At 43.0% G+C, this 21,976-nt stretch overlaps 2 protein-coding genes and 1 pseudogene across 4 annotated transcripts; all 3 read left to right on the top strand.

Annotated features, from left to right (window-relative positions):
- The first annotated feature begins 851 nt into the window (after nt 1-851).
- Nucleotides 852-4,424, top strand: LOC133922101 (universal stress protein PHOS34-like). The gene is made up of 2 exons (XM_062367279.1): nt 852-1,672; nt 3,984-4,424. Exons 1-2 carry the CDS (start codon nt 922-924, stop codon nt 3,989-3,991), a joined length of 759 nt encoding a protein of 252 aa, XP_062223263.1. The 5' UTR covers nt 852-921; the 3' UTR covers nt 3,992-4,424.
- A 1,825-nt stretch (nt 4,425-6,249) lies between these two features.
- On the top strand, nt 6,250-10,905 carry LOC133885296 (uncharacterized; annotated as a pseudogene).
- Nucleotides 10,906-13,430: 2,525 nt separating this feature from the next.
- Nucleotides 13,431-19,315, top strand: LOC133922083 (diacylglycerol kinase 1-like). Of its 3 annotated transcripts, none has more exons than XM_062367258.1 (13): nt 13,431-13,645; nt 15,008-15,218; nt 15,345-15,467; nt 15,589-15,717; nt 16,095-16,180; nt 16,279-16,402; nt 17,009-17,057; nt 17,215-17,297; nt 17,428-17,495; nt 17,661-17,735; nt 18,228-18,315; nt 18,487-18,606; nt 18,869-19,315. In XM_062367258.1, the coding sequence occupies exons 2-13, from the start codon at nt 15,021-15,023 to the stop codon at nt 19,184-19,186; spliced, it is 1,461 nt and encodes a 486-aa protein (XP_062223242.1). In that variant the 5' UTR covers nt 13,431-13,645; nt 15,008-15,020; the 3' UTR covers nt 19,187-19,315. The 3 variants fall into 3 exon arrangements, with proteins under 3 accessions (XP_062223242.1, XP_062223234.1, XP_062223252.1); XM_062367250.1 differs by having other exon boundaries at nt 13,431-13,773; XM_062367268.1 differs by lacking the exon at nt 13,431-13,645 and having other exon boundaries at nt 15,060-15,195.
- Nucleotides 19,316-21,976: the final 2,661 nt, after the last annotated feature.

Here is a 21,976-nt window from a genome sequence, read left to right as displayed (position 1 = left end):
GAACTGGCGACAAAGCCGGCAGCCACACGTTGGCGCGTTCCCCCGGCGACGACGCTGGAGAGCCACGCCACGTGCTCACGCCCGTGGCCATCGGCTAGAACGGGTAGCTCTGAGGCGCTGTCAAACTGTCACAGGAGTGCTTCAACTCCAATGCAGTGGTCAATGGAAGACGAGCCGGCTTTTAGCACTGGTGGTTTTGGTCAAGGAGCAACACAAAACCAGAACACGGATGGAGGATTATATTAAGAAAAACGAAACAAAAGGTACAGGCAGCGGGACACCGTTTGGCCGCTACGTGTACAACAAACACGTTGTTCTGTTCCTCCTCAAATGCCAGATCGCACCAGCACTCCATCTGCGCACATGCTACCTTATCCGGAGAGGAAAATTTCAATGGCCCCGATATACTTATAAATTATTAAGATTGTTTATTCAAATTGAAATTCGTATTGTAAAAATAGATAAAAAAATCACGAGATAAGATAAGAATCAACAAATAAATATATATCAAATAAGATAAATAAACTAACAAAATAATATATATATATATCCATATAATAGAGTTACCTTTCCCTATCCAACCCTTCCATTTCAAACCAAAACCCTCTGTCCCTTAGCCTCCGTCTTGAATCAAACCGCCACAGAAAAATCCCACCCCCTCCGGCCCTCCCACAAAAATATAAACAATTCAGCCTAGTTCGGCAAATGAAAAAAAGAAAATAATATCTTATTAAAATAAAAACAAAATTTAATCTTAATTGTCCATCTTTCTTCCACCTTTCTATCCTAACCGTCTATTCATTTTTTTTCCCTATCGAACCCATCTTTTCCGAGTTGCCAAACGCGGCAGAACCCTAGCGCCCCCCCCCCCCCCGACTCCCATCCCATCACTTGGCGGCCAAACCCTCCTCCGGCGCCGACATGTCCTCCTCCTCCCCCCCGGCCCCGGCGCCGGTTCGGCTCTCGGCGGCGGCCCAGCCGGCCGCGATCCAGCCCTCCTCCCCGCGCTTCTTCTTCTCCTCGCTCGCGGGGACCAACCCGGCCTCCCCGCACCGCCGCATCGCCATCGCCGTTGACCTCTCCGACGAGTCCGCCTTCGCCGTCAAGTGGTCCGTGCAGAACTACCTCCGCCCGGGCGACGCTGTCGTGCTGCTCCACGTGCGCCCCACGTCGGTGCTCTACGGCGCCGACTGGGGCTCCGTCCCGGTCTCCGTTTCCGACGAGGCCGACGGCGCGGACGGGGAGGACGCCGCCGCCGAGGGCGCCTCCGAGGAGGAGCTGCGGAAGAAGCGGGAGGAGGACTACGACGCCTTCACCTCCACCAAAGCGCAGGACCTGGCGCAGCCGCTGGTCGACGCACATATCCCCTTTAAGATCCACGTCGTCAAGGATCACGACATGAAGGAGCGCCTCTGCCTCGAGGCCGAGCGCCTTGGCTTGTCCGCTATGATCATGGGGAGCCGCGGTTTCGGTGCCTCGCGGAAGGGCGGGAAGGGGAGACTTGGGAGTGTTAGTGATTATTGCGTGCACCACTGTGTCTGCCCGGTTGTGGTTGTTCGCTGCCCGGATGATGCTGCAGGTGCCGGTGGGGAGGCAGCAGGGGCAACTGATGAGCTGCACACTGTGCCCGAGGATGAGCCTGTTTATCATGATGCGCCTGAGGTGCACAAAGGTATGCCCTTTTGATTCTGTATTCTGAGTGATTAGTTTGCAATGAAATGATTCACTGCAGAAGTGTATGATATGGAATAAAAATATCAGTATAGAAATAGCTAATTCAGTAAGAAATTTCCTTCAGTAAGTGGGCCAATCTTTGACCTTTTGCCCAAAATTGTAACGCTGGTGACAAGCTTGATGGCCTAGTGTTGTTTCATGGTCTCACTGTCCCAGTCTTATTTTATGACTCTGTTGGGTTTGATGCTTGATCATTTTTTTTTGTCAGCCACTGTAGTTTTTGCTGAATCAGTTAACTTGCATGAAACTGTTAAGAATGCTGATAGTCTCTATTACTAGATGTTTTCCGGTTCTCGTAGAATTGTACTGGGACAATAAAGTTGTAGCAACAAATCCACAAAGGTATATGACTATGATGCAAATGCCTCTACTGCTGTGAATTGCATTCGTCTTTGCCGGTGCTCTTACATTGCTTTGTTCCTTGCTTAATACAAGGTTACACAGCTCTCCTTTGTATTTTCGAAGAAAAACATTATTAGGCTTACACAGTAGTGTACATTGGCATAATTACTTAAACATTTTATTTGGTGATGAACACGTCCGGAAACTGATGAAATTTCCTAGCTATTAAGCAAACCAAGGAGGCAAGGACACTGCCAAATAAAGTAGTTATGTCATTTGTCTTGCTATGTTATACGTAGTTAATTTTTATTTGTGAATGTGAAAAACATGATTAATTCATCACATTTCTAGCCTAAAATTTCTTATAGTTTAGGGGAGGTTGTAGAATTTAACAATGCTAAATTTAAAATGGTAGACTACGCGTACCAAAATTTGTATTGAAGACGCCGGGGAGTTTTGCATCCTGGAACATGTTTTTAGCTCCATGTACTGTTTAGTTGCTGTGCAAAAGTTGCTCAAAGCTACTTAACCTGCTTTGCAATTTAATCAAAGTAATTCAAGATTACATACTTAAAGTTAATCTCTCTTTTGAAAGATCCAATCTGTCACACTTTATAAGATTTTTTCACTAAAGTAGAAATTTATTTCATTGTCACTTTCATGGAAGATGTTCCCACTTCAAAGTGGCTGCTTTTTGGAAGGTTTTGTTTAGGGACACAGGTAATTAAAATCAATGCGTGCTTTGGAAATAGAGTAAATTTATATCTTGATTGTCTTCCGCTATAATCCTTTGCGCTTGTGATGGAGTATTTATGTGACATTTTTATGTTTGGTATCAGTTCCCTCTCCTTTTGTCTTTTGATACATATGCCCTGATAAGGGGTTCCTCATTTCTTTCATTGCCTTGATGCTATCTCTTACTTTCATCCTCTAGCCTAACCCAACTTGCTTGGGACTAAAAGGCTTTGTATTTGTTATTTTGTTACTTCTCCCTAACTGCATTGCATAATAACTACCATTGTCATTCAGTTGCTTCATACTACACCTCAGCACATCAACTGGTCTTCTTATTTGGATGATGTTGTTGGAAGTTGGAACAAATGGATCTGTACTAGGGGCCTCTTTAGTTCATTGACACTGTTGGCAGTTGCCGCACTTTTTTGCTTGCTGTCAAGTGGGCAACTTGCGACAAGAGGTACAGGAGTTCAGCATGTCTCACTTGGTTGCAGAAAACTGTAGCAACAAACCAAAAGGTCCTAGACTGACATTTTTGGATTTTCCCTATACGCTTGAACTATATGACATGCTAAGTGCTTTAGTATGGGCTAGAAATGGCCTAGTGGCTTCTGAGTGTTGACAACTTGCTCACTGCTCAGGATGGTTTGAGATGCAAAAAATGCCTTGGTTCTTGTGTACATTAAGTCATTAATCCTTCGTTCATATGCAATTATCCATTGGGACAAATTCACATTTCTTCGCATTCTTTGCCGTACCAACCTGTAGTGGTGCCTTTTGAATATATTTTGATTATATAGGGATATTTTGAGAAAAAAAAGTTCATCGAGTAGAATGCTGGTGCTGGTGCTGATGTTTATTGTTTTATGAGGCCAATTTTTTTGTACATCTGTTTTGAAGGAACTGTGTCACTGCATTAGCACTGTATTCTCTTTTGTTGTTTCATCTGTTTGACTACTCATATTCAATTGGTCTTGTATGCGAGTTTTTTGCACCTATATGACAGACAAGCTCAATTGCTTCCTCACATGCCAATTTTAACGTTATTGAAACTTGGACTTTCTTTTGATTCTGTATGTCACATGGTTGCCTGCTATCAACTTCTCGGGGAAGTTGTTTTGTGGGCATATGTTGCTACTGGATTTTGATGCCATTGTTTTGGTGCACTGCAGAAAACTGATGCAATGGCATGCAGCTGAAGCACGAAGGAAATCATGAGGCTTGTAGTGAGGCCATCCCGGTGTATTTGGAAGATGCAACTGGCTGCTTATCTTTGCTTCTATATCCGCTGCATATCATAAACTGGGTTGACCAGCAGGCTGTTTTCCGTTTTGAGTTTCATACTGGAGTCCTAGATCATCGGAGTCTTTGTTTGATTGCTTGCGAGATGTTTGTGTTGTCGACGCCATGTAGAGTACACCTCCCATGGGTAGGAGCCTTCTTACAGTATGCTGGGGCTGGGCTCCTAAATCTATCATGTTTTTGCAAAAACCAGGCATCTGAGGTGATGATCATTGCATTCTCACGTAGTTCTCTGTACGGTATCATCTGCTCTACTCGGCCTGGTTACTGTATTCGATACTTGGTTAATGGAGAACCACTACTTTTCTGTATTTACTGCACGGTTGTTGGATGGAATAATTGTCTAGCTGGACAATTTCGCTGTTGGAAACGTGGCTTTCATGTTTGTAAGACCGGTTTGTGAATAAATTTGTCCAAACAAATGCCATGTCCTTTCCTTATTCTTGATTTGCAAACCAACCACTTGTATTGTTGTACAAGCCAACAGTCAGTTTTTTTCGTTTTGGCAATCTTAAAAAGAAAAAAAAAACGTTTTGGCGCCGGTCTCGCTTGTTTCCCTCCCTTTGTGGAATGGGAAGGCCAAAGCCTAGGCTCGCTGTAACCGTGCAGTGAGGCATCGGCATTCGGCAAGGTGGCAAGTCATGGAGGAGGGGTTGGTGTTGGTCGACTAGTTCGGCGGCGGTAGCTAGGTTTACTTTTCCTGATGCTCCTCCACTAGGACCACACTCATGGCCTTGGTGTGGCAGGTGGCGCCATGGCCCGCTCTACTACTCCTCGACCACGGCCCGCCTCCTCTCCACCCACTTCCCCGGGATTGACGCCTCCCTCATCCACCCCTCACCCCTGGCGCATCCGCCTCCATCTTCCTCTGCTCCCCATTCTTCGACCAACCCCTCTCCCTCTGCGTCATCGCCATCCCCGCCATCCACTGTTTTGGTATGGTACTCTCTTCCATCCTTATTTGATCGCTTCACGCTCTACTCTACACGACTGGTATTAAACTACCTGTTACGAATAGACACATTTTAGGTGTTACCATGTGATCAATTACTAAAAGTTGTATCTATTGAAAAGGGGTGTCTTCTCAATAGATATGTTATCTCATCATGTCTATTCAACATGTATAAATATATAAATATTCTCATTAATAAATATAAGATTTTCACTCTCTATCTCTAATGTCTATTGTTCATTACTTTCTACTCATAATACATTATCAGCACGAGATGTTCTACCACTAATCGGCCAGAAGATAGCAAGCACAGAGGCCACAACACCGAACCACAGAGGCACGAATGCCTATACACATCACGGTAAGCACACAGAGGAAAATCAGCCACAACATCCAACCAAGGTGAGCATGATGGCATCACCGATCCATGGAATACATGACATACCTGAATCTTCATCCTTCGTCATCGTCGTTCTGCAGAGTCTGCGCCCTCGCCGATCCCCCTGTCGTACACAACGTGGTGCTAATTATCACCGATTTGGCCGCAACAGCCTTCACGGCTGCAACTGCCTCCACGGCTGCAACTGCCTCCACGATGATGGTTGGCTTCGGCCCATGGCCCACCATGGCAGCTTGCAATATAATGCCCCTTCTTCAATAGTGCACCATCGGCAACGAAGATGGAGCCTAAGCGCGTGAAAGGGGTCAGGGGTTGAATTACCCTGTGGCCGATGACCCCACTGGCAAATACAGTAAACGCGGCTCCGGTATGGCTTCAAGGTAGTCCACAAAGGCTGCCCCATCTCTGACGGTGGTGCTCAATGCGGTGCGCAATGCACCCGCTTCGACGTCACACGCCCATTGCCACGATGCGATCTTAATCTGTGGCACCCAACGACGACCAGCAGCCGACAGCTCTCCAGAGGCGGTCCCCAACACGGCGCTGCGATTGGAATAGCTCACCACGGTGACGCGGCCTTCGTCTTGGCGAACTCGACTGCATAGCCCGATGGCTCTGGGTGGGCTCCACGGCGACCGCTCCACCTTCGACAGGCGACGCTCTAGCTAACGGCGCCCAACTACGACGACCCTAAGTGGTAAGCGGTGGCGCTCACGGAGTGCGACCACGAGCCCGCATCAGTGTCTCCCTCCACACATCGTGGTGCCCCCCATCATCGGCGGCCATGCCCATGGCATCATTCCACCGGTCCACAGCACCCACCGACAACCGGCGGTCGGTGGCTCTTCGGCTTGGCAACGACGGCCATCAGCCAGCACCCGCCCTCCTGCTACAGCCACATTGGCGGTGGCTCCCCCTCATCGTGGTGCGTGGCGGGATGTACAGCCTCTCAAATCCAGCGCGCCCACCTCCCTGGCATCGGTGGCCGATGGAAGCCCCTCCCAAGGTGACGCGAACCGCCCAACGACGGCGGCGACACAGTGGGTGGTTAGGGTTTGTATGGGGCCAGGCGAGGGGGGGGGGGGGGCTCGAATGGGCCATGGGCCAAAAGGCCAATTGGTGAGGCCTAGGTTGTTTGGCCTACACGAATAAAAAAATTCAGTAGCTGAATATTTCCAATTAGGCCCCTAGGTCCTAATCAATAACTCATATAAATAATATTGTATGTATTATTTCTATTATAGCCCCTCTAATTATTTATAATTTACTAATTTATGTACTTTTATAAATATGAGCACAAAGCATTTAATTCAAAGCATATTTTAATGCAAAATTTTAAGTGATTGCCTCGATTAATATTTGTGAAATACAAGGTAATGGAACTATGGCATCTACTGCATATTTGCAGATTATCCACAATTACAGTGAGATCTATATTTTGTCATCTTGACTTAATGACTATCTTCAATATATTCTTCCAAATATTCTATTTAGAATAACACAAGGTAGTGAGATTATAACATCTATTGCAATATTTGCACATTATACTCATAACAACGAATTACTCGTCCACTATTGTACGGTATACACCAATTATGGTGACTATCGTCAACTTGTTAATTCACTAAATTAGAGGTCTACACCATTTTAGTGATTATCTTTTATCTAATTATCTGATATTCTAAATAAGTATAACATAAGGTAATAGGAACATATACATCTACTGATAAATATCAGATTATATCTCCTACTACTGCGAGATCTACACCAATTTTGATGTTTATCTTCAACGTGTTAGCTATATAATTTGAGGTCTACACTATGTAATTCAAGTTTCAACTTGACTTTACAAATTTGACATCATTATTACAACATTGTCCTAATGTTTTTAATTTACTTATAGTAAAATTTATCAAATCTATGGTTAAATACATATAGGATACAATGATCGTAAAAGAGTTTGATGAACTCAAACTTGATAGTCACAATTTTTCAACATAGGTAATAGACGTCAAGGTCAGTCTTGCGTTCTATGAAATAGTAACGGCACTCAAACCTCCCCAAGAGGGTGATCCACCACTATTAGATCAAGTAAAATATGGAGCTTTATACATAATAAGGCACTATATCCATTTGAATCTCAAATCTGAGTATCTGATGGAAGTGAATCCGAGCACTCTATGGCTAGATCTAGATACGAACAATAGAAGGCTAAATTATCTTTCATGAAGGAACACATCTCCAACTCTAAGACTTTAAGTCCATCGGAGAATATAATCATGTTGTTCATAAAATATGCTCAAAATTGCTTTTTGCCAAAGAATATCAAGTTTATTCTGACTTAATACATATATTACTTTAGGTTGAAAAGCATGATGAATTGTTAAGGACTCATCATCAGCGTCCAATCGGCGCTACTCCTTTACCTGAAGTACATGCTAGTCTCCAAAATAACAACAAGTTTGATGGCTCTCTTAGACGTCATCCAAAAAACTTTAATGGTAAGTGCAAACACAACAAGAAGCAGAAACCATATGCATTGGATCAGGGTAAAGGAATTTACAAACTTAACAAATCTAATGTTTATCGCAAGTGTGGATGCTACAAACACTCCACTTAGAAATACCGCAACACGAGACATTTAGTTAATATGTATTTATAATCCGTGGGACGTAACCGACCTGCTCAAGGGCAAAGATTGAAAGCACACTAAAATTTTCAAACTGACTCCACCAAAGAGGCTAGTTGTTGACAACATATTTTATAAGAACCAAGTAACAGCTAGTCTCTTCTGCAACCAGAAGATTCCATGAGCACGAAAAACATGTCTGACAAATTTGCTTCGCATAACATGTTTGTAGATCTTAACTAGTCTCTCAATTCCTTAGATTCAATGTTATCTACGTCCCATTAAATATTGTAATATAATATTGTATCAACACTATGATACTACATAAAGTTTGTATGTATTCTATATATCTGATAAGAACTTCATATTAAATTCTTCATTTTTATATATAGATTTTTACGGGATTCAATCCGATAGAAAAGAAATTTGCTTAGTGGATAGCTGTACCACTAACTCTATACTTAGGGAAACTAAATATTTTTAAACTCTTAAAAAGAGTAAAAGAAATATTATGATAGTTGTTGCATGCAATGCCGATTGTTGGTATTGGTCACACCATAATCACTCTCCATATGTGTATTCAAATCATAATCGATGATGCACTATTGTATCCCAATTCAACTTGTACCCTACTGAGTTATAGAGATATACATCACAATGGTTTCATATTAAAACCCATGATAACAACAAAGATAAATTTCTCCTCTTAATGAAAAAATAACGGATACAACAAGCTTCTCTATATACCATCTGAATTGTACTATACATATATTAAATATATTAAATTTTGTACCACATATTACGTACAAAATAATTTTCTATCTTGATCACATCAAGACATGGCATAATTGCCATGATCACTCTATCTTAGAGATGATAAGAAAAAAATATTAACAGTTCTATTGGTCACAGAACAATTCCTAATATCTTCAGATTTGTGTGCATTGCATGAGTCACATGAAATTTAATTTTAAGGCTCTTTTACCTTAAAATTCATAATGCGCCACCAACTTTTTTAAACGTATTCAAGAATATACATGTGGCTCTATTTAATAATTTTATAGACCATCTAGGTACTTTATAATATTGATTGATGTATCTTAAAAATAATCCTACATGTGTCCCTTATACATAAGATACCACACTTTTACCAAACTCAATGCTCAAATAATTAAAATTAAAGTAAATTATCCTGAACGAATGATCAAATCCATTAACATAGATAATATTGTTCCTTAACACTTCCTACTGCATCTTTTTTTTCTCGAAGAATCCACTTATGACTACATTAACTGTTCAGAGCCTATCTAATCCCGAGCTTAGCTGTGCTGTGTCTCTGTAGACTCAACTTCTACATGCATCTTGACTCATGAAGCAATTCATAATTAGTGTTCCATAAGAAGTTTAGCATAGCCTGTTGATGCTACATTGCTACTGAAACCAAAATGTTACAATGAAAAGTGAAAACCAATGTGCATACATTGGTTGCTAATGCTGCAGCAGCAAGAGAACATAACCGAGCTGAGCATGGATTTGGGATAGGGTCATTGTAATTTGTAAACAAGTAAGCCACTGCAGTCAGACGTCAGTAGCAACATGCGAGCAAGTTGACTGCGTATAGGTTTTTTTATGTGTGTGCTGAATGCACTGTACTGGACTAACATTTCTAACTATGTATTTCATCATCCATGATTGAATTTTCTGTACGCATACTTTGTTAGTTTTGAGACGCAGATGGTTAATATTATTCGAGCACATCCTGATCATGAAGTTATTATTGGTGTTGACACTCTTGGAAAAGAAGATTCGTTGCTTCATATATCCAGATCACTGCAGACGAAGGTGCCAGAATGTTTTCCTCAAATATACTCCATGTTATACTCTTCCACTGAACTATGATGGGTTTCTTTTGATAAATAACCTAGTGGTGTTCTATCATTCGACGATAACTTGCTCCAGTATCAATGTTTTCCTTGACCAGTCTATGCAGTCTTATAATTTAGTTGAGCTATCAAATGTTTAGTATGCGCACTGCTATTATCTGATTCCTGAAACATTACACGCTGAGCTTCATAACTCTGAAATCTTTTCCTCTTAACATTCCCATCAGATTTGGGTCTGGCGCCAGCGCCTACAGACAATACACCTTCTGCGTAGATGAAAACCACGAGATCTTTACCACACAGACCAGTTTGACTAGGGTCCGTGCTGTTCCATAATACAGTTTCACCATCGAGAGTCTTGTAGCTTTGAACACAGTCTGCCCCACTATAGGAATCATGCCTCCTGGTATTCCTTGGCTTTGGAAAAGCAGCAAAGGAAAGGCTAAGTCCAGCAGTAGATCGCCAGCGAAGTCTATCAGGTATTCAGGTGCAAAGGGCGAGATGAAGGCCTAAGAGAAATGGACTATGGTCCCTTGTCACCACCCAAGCTACTTGAGAAGGATTCTTACACTTTGCCTTACTCCGAGCATGCTTGTTTTTTCAGAGTTAGAGGATTTTATGCAGACAGAGACCATCAACAGTCATAAGAATCGTCAGCTCATCGTTTTGTTATGTGAACCCCCGTCATCACTTCAGGCATCTTTGTGGAGACAATGATGTTCCTACTGACAGGACGCCTGCAAAGAACAAGGGCGGAGATACAGATAACTTAACACCGAAGAGAAGGCCAAATGGTTCAACGACTCCGAAAGAAAGGAAGCTCAGGATATCCAGTTCAAGTCTGTATAGAAGCAAAGGTACAATGAAAAGGAAGGAGTGCTGCGGTGCAAGGATTGATGACACTGAAGAACTTATCGGTGTCGCCTGAGTTATCTCTCTAAGTTATGTTTTCTCCTGTAAAGATAAACAAATGGATGGTGGAAGGCTGGAAGCAGTGGGTTCAAAGTTCAAACTGGCCAGCTTGCTTGTCTGGATGCTGTCGGTGCCATCTGTTCGTTAGAACCCTGTTGTGTTAGCAAGATGCATTTCAGACTCGGTTGGGCTGTAGAGTGTTACTCCATTTGTCACGCTGCCCAGTTGTTGGGTTGATGCAAGCTCGTCTACACGTTGTTAGTTGTTACTGATACATTGTGCTGCTATGTTTTACATCACTGGAAGAAATTGGAACAGTGGATCCCAACTTATTAACCTACAACCACGTTTGAACTATACAACTTCAGTTTCTTCGTGATGGAAGCCCAGCCGGCCCTGATCTTTCCATCAAAATGCATCATCACCTCGGCGGACCCGATTATTATAAGCTTTGGTCTTAGTATAGGCCCAGCCCACAAAGCCCAGATTAGACCGAGAAATTAACCCCCTGGCTGGCCCAATAACTTGAGTTTGGTCAAATCTAGCGCCGACGGTGTAATCAGAAACAGAGTTGCTAAAGCAAAACACCTGAACTCTAAAGAGTAAAGACTAGTCAATTCAGCTCATGGGCATCCTGCATCGATGATAAAACTCTCCTGCTATGATGCTGTGCACATCAACCGTCGCATGTAGCTCTTGCATAGATGCACTCGGGCTGGGCCATCTGCTGCACACCAAGCCATGTCAAATTGCCAATGGGCGCCAAACTGTCGGCGTGAACTTTCGGCGCCAACTTTCAGCTCTTGAATATATTACAAGTACCAGGTAAGCACCGGCATGAAAAGAGGAGATGCTTCGATCACATCGTCAGGAATCTTCTCTTGCTTGTAAACAAGGGCACCTCCAGGACAAATTCGCTGCGCTGCTATCATCCAACCCGGGAATAAGAATTTTCACTCTGTGCTAAGTTCTATCCTTTCTTTTCTGAGAGCACCACTAAGTTATATTCGTGGATAATTTCGTCATGCTTGCCACCTATAACCATCGAGCTTTGCTTGTTTTGCGTGTGGTGAGCGCCGACGGTTACCTGATTCAGTCCAGTGGCGGATGCAGGACTAAAATTCACTTATGCCGAACACGCGTTAAACAGCCGTTGCGTCAGCTTCGCATTTGTTACGCTCTGCGTCACTGCGTGCCTGCGATGCCGCGGGCTCACACACGGATATGTCTAACGGATATTAGTTACACATCTAATAAAACCACTAAAAGAGGTGTGTAGAAGGTTCATATGAGGAGCTCTCACGGATACTCGTCGTGACCCTATTACCGAACCTAGAGATGCTTCTCAGACCATGCCTAACGGATTCCGTTTGTGAAATAGAATCTTTTCGTCAAGAAATTTTTGTTACCTTACGATTTTTTTTATGAAAATGATTTCTAAAGTTATTACTTTTAAACATAATTCTCTTCTTTCCTTTTACAAATCTCTTCGAAGTGAAAATGCTGGAGATGAAGTGAAAATAAAGATAATAAAAATAAGAAAAAGAATTAAGAAGAAAATAAAATAAAGTAAAAATGGTTGTGAATGGTTTTAGAGAAAGAGACACTTATACCGTTCTACCTTTGCAGTCAAGACATGAAGATGTCTCATTTGATAACAAAACTGCACGCTCTCGAAAGTCTGATCTTCTATTGATGAACCGAGAGTACACATGTATGTCTGACGGATGAAATTCAGCAACACGTACAGGATCCGGATCATGTGAAGCTACTCACAAAGTATTTGCCAAGATTTCTGGTGCCCATCGAGATAGGGGGAGGTGAGGGGCACTCCTTTGCTGTGTTCGTTTGACCTGTCCCGGCCCGAGCAATGATGCACCCGCCACGCCGCCGTACTTGCTGAACGCGAACGGAGCGCACGAGGGGACGACTCTCCATGCAGCAAAGCTTTGCAACGTTCATAGCCGAACCGCGAGACCCGAAACGGTTCGGAGAAATTCGCAGCAGGTGCACACGTTATGGAAACGGGGAACCGCAGTTTCGGAAGAGAACATTACACTAAATTATGCGGTCGTATGATTTATCATACCTATTTATTTATATTAAAAAATAATATAAATAAAAAATAATATAAATATTAAACAAGATAGATAGACAACCGTGAAACGAACCAACCGTGGCTTCGCGCGGAAGCAAAACGATGAAACGAACCAACCGCCCCACAACGGAAAGGAGAGTACCAACTCCACGAACCTGACATGCGGGCCCCACGCTACGCGTGAGCCACATGTCAGCCGCGGTACCTGTGGGAGTCGGAAGGTTCGGGAGCGAGCGCGACAAGGAGTGGAGAGGGGACCAACCGACCAACGGCAACGGCCCCGCACCTGCATCGTTCTGTTGGGCCCATGTCGGTGGGACGAAAATAGAAGCCACGCGTCGGCGCCGCACGTGGACCAAGCGGCGCGGCCCGGCCCGGCCCGCCTGGCGCTTACTACGTATATGCACGCGCTCGTGCACCAGTCCATTCTGTTTTTCAAGCGCCCCCCTCCATCCTCGAGCTCAACACACAAGGACGGAATCACACAGCACACGCGGAGGGGGGAGAGAGAGAGAGCGAGAGAGAGAGGGAATCCCATTCCCGATCGGTCATTCCTTTCCTTCGCTCGCGGGTCGCCTCCGAGCTCAAAGCGCCGCTCGCTTTGGGGCTTTGGCGCCGTCCTCCCCAAGCGATTCGGATTCTCAGAGCCAAGGCCCAGGTGTATACGCGTGCCATCCCTAAGCTGCTCCTCCGTTCATCGATGTGACGAGGTTCCCTTTCCTGGTTTGAGCGGCCGGATGCTGTGGGTTACGCTGGAATAGCGGGGGGTTTGCACGATTCGGAAAAGTAAGCGCGTTTTATTGTTGGGTTTTATCCTCGCTGAGTTCAGAATAGCTCCCGCAAAATGGATTCCTTCTGATCTGTCCGAGCACGGGTGCTATTTTTTGGCTCTGGTTTTCTAGGGTGATTCGAATCTAGCTGAGTAGAGTGCATTTTATTGATTGTTTCAGTCCCCGCGATTACCATTCGTTCTGCTAAATGTGTTTTGAATTTGTAGTATTGTTTTCATCAGTCATTGAGGCCGGTTTGCTGCTCGAATGCTTCTTCCGGACTTCAAGTATTGTGTTCCAATGTGCTGTAGAGGTTTAGGTTGGAAATTGACAAACTTTTAAAATTTATATTCTGGTTCAACAATTTGTTTGCTCAAAGGAGAAAGATTAAATCCTGGGGTATTGTGTGTTACTGTACAGTTGGTTTGAGTTTTTAGTTTCTAAGCTGTCAGGATGACTGCATCAGTGCATCTAGATATATCTTTTTAGGGGAAAAGTGCATCTAGGTTTAATTCGCGACTTCAACTTGATTGATCGGCGACTTCAAATAAGGTCACTTCAATTGATTTGAACTTTTGGTTAAAAAAACCTTTTGAACTTATTGATCACCGGCTTTTTTTTTGTTTGCGTTGATATCAGAATTTGCGACTAGCATCAAATTGTACAATTCTTTCTTTACTGGGCATGATATGAAATGATTTGGGATCATTTATGGCTACCTGTTTAGATTCTTCTAGAATATTGGCAGGTAGCGTGATTTTATTGTGAAATCCACAACAACAGAAATTATAATTGACTTTGGTATGCCTCATTGTGAGACTGACAGCGACTTACATCTCTTTCCTTGCACGAGAATTGATGTTTTTCATTGTTTATGAGTATGTCAATTGAAATTTGTTCAGTAGCATGGTTGTAACCTGTGTAAACACTTGTGATAGTGATACAAAATAGTTTTCTGTAATTGTCTAAATGTTTACTCTTTATAAAATGGATGTGCATTTACTTTGATCTTAACTTAAGCACTTCAGATACAAAGTGACGATGAATGTATTTAGACTGGCACATAGATTTCAACTACTTAGTTTTACAAAGAGGTGTGCATGAATAAACTGTACCATACTAGAATCAATATATTAGGTTAATGTTGCCTATTTGCATTTTGTCTGTGAAAGAACATAGTCAAAGTACACATTAGAACTTTTAGCCTTATATTTTGTAGTTATCTTTCTAATGTAGCACGAAAAATGCAGGTTGCAGACTTCAATGGAGAACAGTGTAGAGAAAAATAACTTGCTGAAAGAATTCTATATTCCAACTTATATTTTGGTGCCAGAGTCTCCAGTAGAGCATGTTTCTCAGATGCCTAGCTGTCCAGTGATTGTTTTTATAAACACCAAAAGCGGTGGCCAACTGGGGCATGATTTAATTGTCACATACCGTAAGCTTCTCAACCATGCTCAGGTAGATCTTGTCTATTTCTGCAAATATACTTGTTTGGTATCACAGTAATCTTGCATTTTTTTTAACCGCAATAAATTAAATTCTGCTTTTGGGGTCAGGCCTAAGTCCTAACTTTGTAAAATTCAGGTGTTTGATCTGCTTGACGAAGCTCCAGACAAGGTCTTGTACAAGTTATATAGCAACTTGGAAAGGCTCAAGCGTGACGGTGATACTCTTGCTTCTGAAATCTATGGGAGACTGAGGCTAATAGTGAGTGCAGCCAGGCACTTTCATATAGCAAGATTTCTTGCTAATATTTCAACCGTTATTTTGTCTTTTTGCTTACTTGAATAGGCTTAACATGTCTATTTTACCATGGAAATCCAATTAGGTTGCTGGAGGTGATGGAACAGCGGGTTGGTTGCTTGGAGTTGTATCTGATCTTAAGTTAGTACACCCACCTCCTGTTGCTACAGTTCCGATGGGAACTGGAAATAACTTGCCATATTCTTTTGGATGGGTATGTTTAAGAATCAACACAATCCTTCTCTTCCCATTAGAAAATCGTTGTTGCAGTGTCCTGTACTTGGTATGATCCTTTTATGTTAGACTTGCTTTTACACCTACGTGATATAAGATCTCAAATGAATTCAAACCTTATGCAGAGGCTAAATATTTTTTTTAAAAAATCTTTCTGTTGTCTCTTCAACTTTTATAGCTGTCAAGGTTATGTCCATAGAATTGTGCACCATTAATTTAGATAAGCAATTGTTGCTTCTGGTGGTGGGTAGGGAATTTCTCTTTATGTTGCCTTTTGTGATGTCAGCCTTATGTTTTAGTTGCCACGAAACACTTCATATGACTGGCTATTTATAATATTAATTAATTACTATGCAGGGGAAGAGAAATCCTGGAACAGATCAGGATTCGGTCATATCATTTCTTCAGTTGGTAAGAGAAGCAAGAGAGATGAACATTGATAGGTGGGTTTCTTTTGTACAGCCTTCACTATCCTTCTGTATGTAACCTTCGTATTGTATATGGATGCTGACTAATATTGGTAATCACTACAATAATTCAGCTGGCATATTGTCATGAGAATGGAAAGCCCAAAAGGTTCTCCTTGTGATCCAATTGCACCTTCCGATTTGCCACATTCTTTGCATGCATTTCGCCATGTGCCAAAGACAGATCCACAAGATATGGTAACAAAATTTTTGTATGTTAGCTTAGTTCCTGCATTTATTTACTTTTTGCCTTTTCATTGGAAGAAGTGCTGTTGTTTTCCCTTTTCCTTTTGGAAGAATACTATCCATCTTCGTTATATATCAATTGTCATGTTGAGCTATATCTGACTAATATCTTAAATACTTATATCTAACAAAGGGAGGGAGTACATATCATACATCAAGGACAACATCATTCGCCAAAGTATCCTTGTTTGGTTTTGGTTTTGTGCTACTCCATACTCCACCACTTAAGATTTTCAAAATATTTAATTGAGATTTTTCAACTTGTTGAATAGAACATAATGATTATTTAATCTTTTCAACTTGTTGAATAGAACCTATAACCTTTTTTTTATTGTTCTCGCTTTGATCTACCTGAGTAGATACTTGTTTTGAATTATATGTTTCTCTGTCTGTGAGTTGAGTCGCTTAAATGTGAATTATTGAATATGAGAACATTCTTGTAAAAAAAAATATGAGGAAAAAAAATCAAGAATCAGTTGAAAAAATCAAGAATCAGTTGGCAAAAAGATTGTGAGGAAATCAACGTTGAGTATAACCTTTTTCTCTATGTGTTCCCAGGTATATTCTTACACATTTCGTGGGGGATTTTGGAATTACTTCAGTATGGGTAAGTTCCTTGTTCAAAAGTGTATATTTTAGGTTGCTGCCCAGTTTCTTATGTTGATTTTTTTGATCTTTTACAAAACTTGGCAGAAGACATAAGAATTTACTTTCTGCTAGCTAAACAGACAGAGTTTGAAAGAGACTCTTTTATTCTGTCACAGGAATGGACGCCCAAGTGTCTTATGCGTTTCATTCTGAGAGGAAACTGCATCCAGAGAAATTCAAGAATCAGTTATCTAATCAGGTGAACTAAGCTGCTGTGCTTTTCTCTTATTTACTTAGTGCTAGCCATTGCTTACGATTAGTTCTCATTTATGATTTGTGTATATGTTTAGCAGTACAGAAACTAATCTCTTTGCTGATCTTTAGTGCAGAAACAATATTTGAAGCTGGCATGCACGCAAGGATGGTTCTGTGCCGCACTGTGTCATCCAATGTCATGGTAATGGTAATTCTATTGGTGTCACTAACTTGGTTGCGGAACTATCTTGTGAAAAAGAATATTTAGTCACATCTAAGAAGTTTGATATTTATTCTGTTCATTCAAAAAATAGTTAAGTTCTGTTAGCTCACACCACCTTATGGCATGCTTTTCACTGAACCTCAGGAACATTGCTTGCCTTGCAAAAGTAAAGATAATGAAGAAATCTGGAAAATGGGAAACCTTGGAAATTCCACAGAGGTAAGTCTGATTTGCTCTTGTAAGCTGGCTGTCCTCTTCCTTCTCTATATCAACTACTGGGGTGTCGGTGCGTTGCATTGGATCTCAAGTAAACAATTATTACGACTCGTAAATTGTACCCGCTTATCTAGAAGTCACATGTAAAATTCCAACTGGTAATGAAGCCAAAGATATTCATTTCATAAGCCACGTATTTCATGGCTCATACATACGCTGATATGCATATGCAAATCAATCCACAGAAAGCCCCTATAAGGTGATGGTGGTAAATTCCACCACCACCAACTCAATCTTTTTAAGTAGTGAAGAAACTGTGTGCACATAGCAAAGAGTTTTGGAGGTTACATGCTCATTGCTGAGCACTGATGGAACTTGTAAGTTTCAGTTATGTCATAGACAATGATATACCAATAATAGCTCTGATGTCAGATTACTTCTTCAAAGTCCTATACTCATCCGTAATGTTCTGAGCAAGCTTTTACACAAATGCAGTATCCGGTCTATCGTTTGTCTCAATTTGCCCAGCTTCTCTGGTGGACTGAACCCTTGGGGAACACCAAGTAAGAGGAAGCAAAGAAAAGTGAGTTTAGCATTAAGTTAATGCCATTCATCGTATACCACTTCTTTTTCAACTATTGAACTCGATTTATTCCATAATACAAAAAATAACTTGTGCGAATCATTTTAAATTGAATGACAAAATCACCCCTGGTTCCTGTCTGGGTCTCTAATGTGAATTATATTATTGCAGAGAGACTTGGTAATGCATCCACTTGTTAATGATGGCCTTCTGGAGATTGTGGGTTTCAAAGATGCTTGGCATGGGCTTGTTTTGCTGTCCCCGAGAGGCCATGGCACTCGTCTTGCTCAGGTTACAACTGCATGCTTGATTATTACTTGCTGCATTTTCCTCATTCATCCCTTAATTTGTCTCGCTATCAGTTGGTAGACGGATCGAAGTGACACAATAATGCTAGTTAGGGATACGCCAGACACAAAAAAGTCCAAAGACGTAAGCCCCATTCTGGAGTTTACTCAAAAAACAAAATCACTCTACTTCGGCATATTCAGCCATCAATTCAAAGTAAAATAATTTGTGGACACTGAATTAAACTACTTCTCATCATCCCCAGGCTCACCGTGTTCGATTCGAATTCCACAAAGGTACTACTGACCACGCTTACATGAGAATTGATGGGGAGCCCTGGAAGCAGCCTCTTCCAACGGATGACGGCAAGGTTGTGGTAGAGATCTCCCATGCTGGACAGGTCAAGATGCTTGCGACCAAAGACTGCATAGCTAAAGGCAACCATGAGTCGTCCGCAGAGATTTCAACGGTTTATCCGGAGGCTAGATCCAGCGTCGACACGTACGACGACTTTGACGAGGAACGGAGGAACTTCGGCGCTGCCTTGTCGTTTCGGTACATGAGTGATGTGAACAAACAATAAAAGCTTGTGTTTTTACTGAGCCTTGTACAGTTTGTTTGCGTAGGAAGTAGATTGCTGCACTAATTTGTGGAAGACTGGAAGTTGCCCCTGTAAGATCCTTTTGCTAACAAGTTGGTTTGATACGACAAAGTTGTTGTGTGCCATACAAAGGATTCTGGGGTAACCTTCACTCCAATTTTTCTCCAGTAACAGACTTAGAAACTACAGTGGTCTTAGAGTAATGTCTATATCATTTCATCTCACCTAGACACTAGTGTATAAATTCTCTCTTCAATGCAAAATTTCTTTCAAATATAAAATAGTGTATAAGTTTTAAATTTTCTCTCCAATAAAAATTTTCTTTAAAATATAAAAAATACGCACATCCGGTTCATATTTATTTGCTTTGCTTCATGGAACACAAGAATATTGTCACACCCGGTTTTAAGATCAAACCGAATGTAAATTATATGTATGTCAGGATCAAATTATATACACGTAGTAACATCATAAGCGAGTAGCAGACGTAATATCCATTATTACAACGTACTTTATTACATCAATAACCTCAATGGTCTAAAAGCATATTACAAAGCAGCGAAAATTGAACTCAGCACGAAACCCAAACTCCACAGGAAGTCGACTGAAAAGCCGCCTGTCTAGAACTCAGCTCCATCCTTAGAAAAATCCTCGTAGTCTTCAGCTTCTGAGCTGCGACATGATTATGGAGGAGAGAGCAAGCGTGGGTACATAGAATACTCAGCAAGTATAGGAAAAACTATGACATGAGGGCCAAAAATCAAGAGCAAGTGTAGGAAAAACTATGATATGGGGCCAAAAATCAAGGTAGGTTTAACTCAAAACGTTTATTGGCATTTGTCGGTGTATCATGAACCAGGGGTCCCCGAATCCCGAGGCCAGGCCAACCATCCGTCACATGGCGCCATCCCGTGAGGTTTCTCCTATAGGATGAGAAAAGCTCAAGTCCCGGGAGAAGGTGCTCGGGGCCACAGTTAGTGATCCCCGAGCACCCCAGTTCCCCGATGATCCACGGAATCCGAGTACCGGGAAGAAAGTGCTCGGGGAGGTACCCGGTCACCCCCGAGCACCCTAGTCCCCCGACGATCAGAAGAGCTAAGTTCCGGGAGAGAGTGCTCGGGGCTGCACGTGGCAGCCCCCGAGCACTCGGTTCCCCGAGGGTTCGTGCAAGAGTGCTCGGAAGAGAGCGCTCGGGGAGGTGAATAATACCTCCGATCACCCGGCACCCCGAGGACAAGGATGGACATTCTCGGGAGAGAGTGCTCGGGGATGTGAACAATACCCCTGAGCACTCGGTACCCCGACGACCCAGAAAGGCCCCTGAGGGGCCCACTGATGAGGTGTCAACCAGTCTCAGGCCCAAGGCCGCATTTAATGAGCGTGCGTGGCCTGTCGCCTCCAACTGCTCCCGCCGCGCTCAGCGTCAGTTCCTGCCATGCTTTGATAGAGAGGCGTGTGGTCAATAATTGCACAGGTCCCGTCCCGTGCCATCCGGCTTGTCTCGGGATAATGTTGTGAGGATCAAGGCGTTCCGTCTGCCGCACTGCTGTGGCAGGGGAACAAGATAGGGTGAGCACGCCGGGTTGCTCTGCGGCTACCCGGTAGGCCCTCTCCACGGTGCCCGTTGCCAGGGCATTTATGGTGACGGGCGATCGGGCATGCGACGCATTTTTCACCCCCGGTCACTTCACCCAGAAGAAATGATGACGCCTTTTCCATTCATGGCGTCTTGGAACTCGTGCCCCCTCCTTCCCGTTCGGGGCATGTCTCGGTCGGCGGGTACTTAAAACAGCCGACGGCACAGAAGCAAAGAGAGAGCCATCCTGAGGAACAACGAGAGACAACACCAACAACGGCGAAAGAACCCCAACCCCACGAAGAACACAACGCAAGAGAGACACTGTGAGCAAGGTTGAGCACAGTTCCAGCCGAAGAACAAGGAGCCTCAAGCTCTTAGTTAGGCCAAAATTCTTGTAACCAGCAACATCCTTGAGGGACTTCCTCAGGACAGTTATAGCATTCATACAGGAGTAGGGTATTACGCCCCCGTGCGGTCCGAACCTGTCTAAATTCCGGTGCATTTACTTCTTCTTGCACTAGGTCGTCACCCCCACCACTGGCCGTTGCATTCATTCCCATTTATTTCTCCGACGAACTTATTCAGGATCATCCTCCCGGCTGAATCTCTAAAAAGAGGTCTCTCGGGATCCCTGCGACAGGAGTTAATCCTCCGATAGCATTGTCGGAGGATGAACTCCTCAAGCGGGGACCCGGAGGGACCCCTTTGAGATTCGGCCGGGGGGATGATTCTGAATCTACCTCATACGTGAATTAAATGAGAGTATATGGGAGATGCAGGCGGGGCGGATGATCGGATGCTAGTGGAGTAAATGCTCGAGGGATTTTAGACAGGTTCGGGCCGCACGAAGCGTAATATCCTACTCCTATGTGTTTGCTATTAATGCTCTAGGAATGCCTCTCTATGGATCTCTTGTGTTACAAGGATTTCTGTCTAAGTCTAGAGCTTCGGTCCTGGAGAACCTCTGCTCGGCTTCGAGCTTCGTGTGTCCTGCCTTCGTTAGCTTGTCTGCGTCTGTTGAACTTCTAGAACTTGTCTTGGTCTGTCCTCTTCTCTGGGGTGCGCTTCCCTTTTATATCCCGTCGGGGGGGGGGGGGGGCTTGGCGTGCCCAGAAAAGAGGGCACGAGTCCCCATAAGTCATAAATAGAAAGCAACCATCATGGGCTGCAGCTCGGCGTTACAGGGGTTGAAA

Source organism: Phragmites australis, chromosome 1 (assembly GCF_958298935.1).
Source record: "Phragmites australis chromosome 1, lpPhrAust1.1, whole genome shotgun sequence".
Classification (NCBI taxonomy): Eukaryota; Viridiplantae; Streptophyta; class Magnoliopsida; order Poales; family Poaceae; genus Phragmites; species Phragmites australis.
This window is presented reverse-complemented; position numbering and strand designations above follow the sequence as displayed.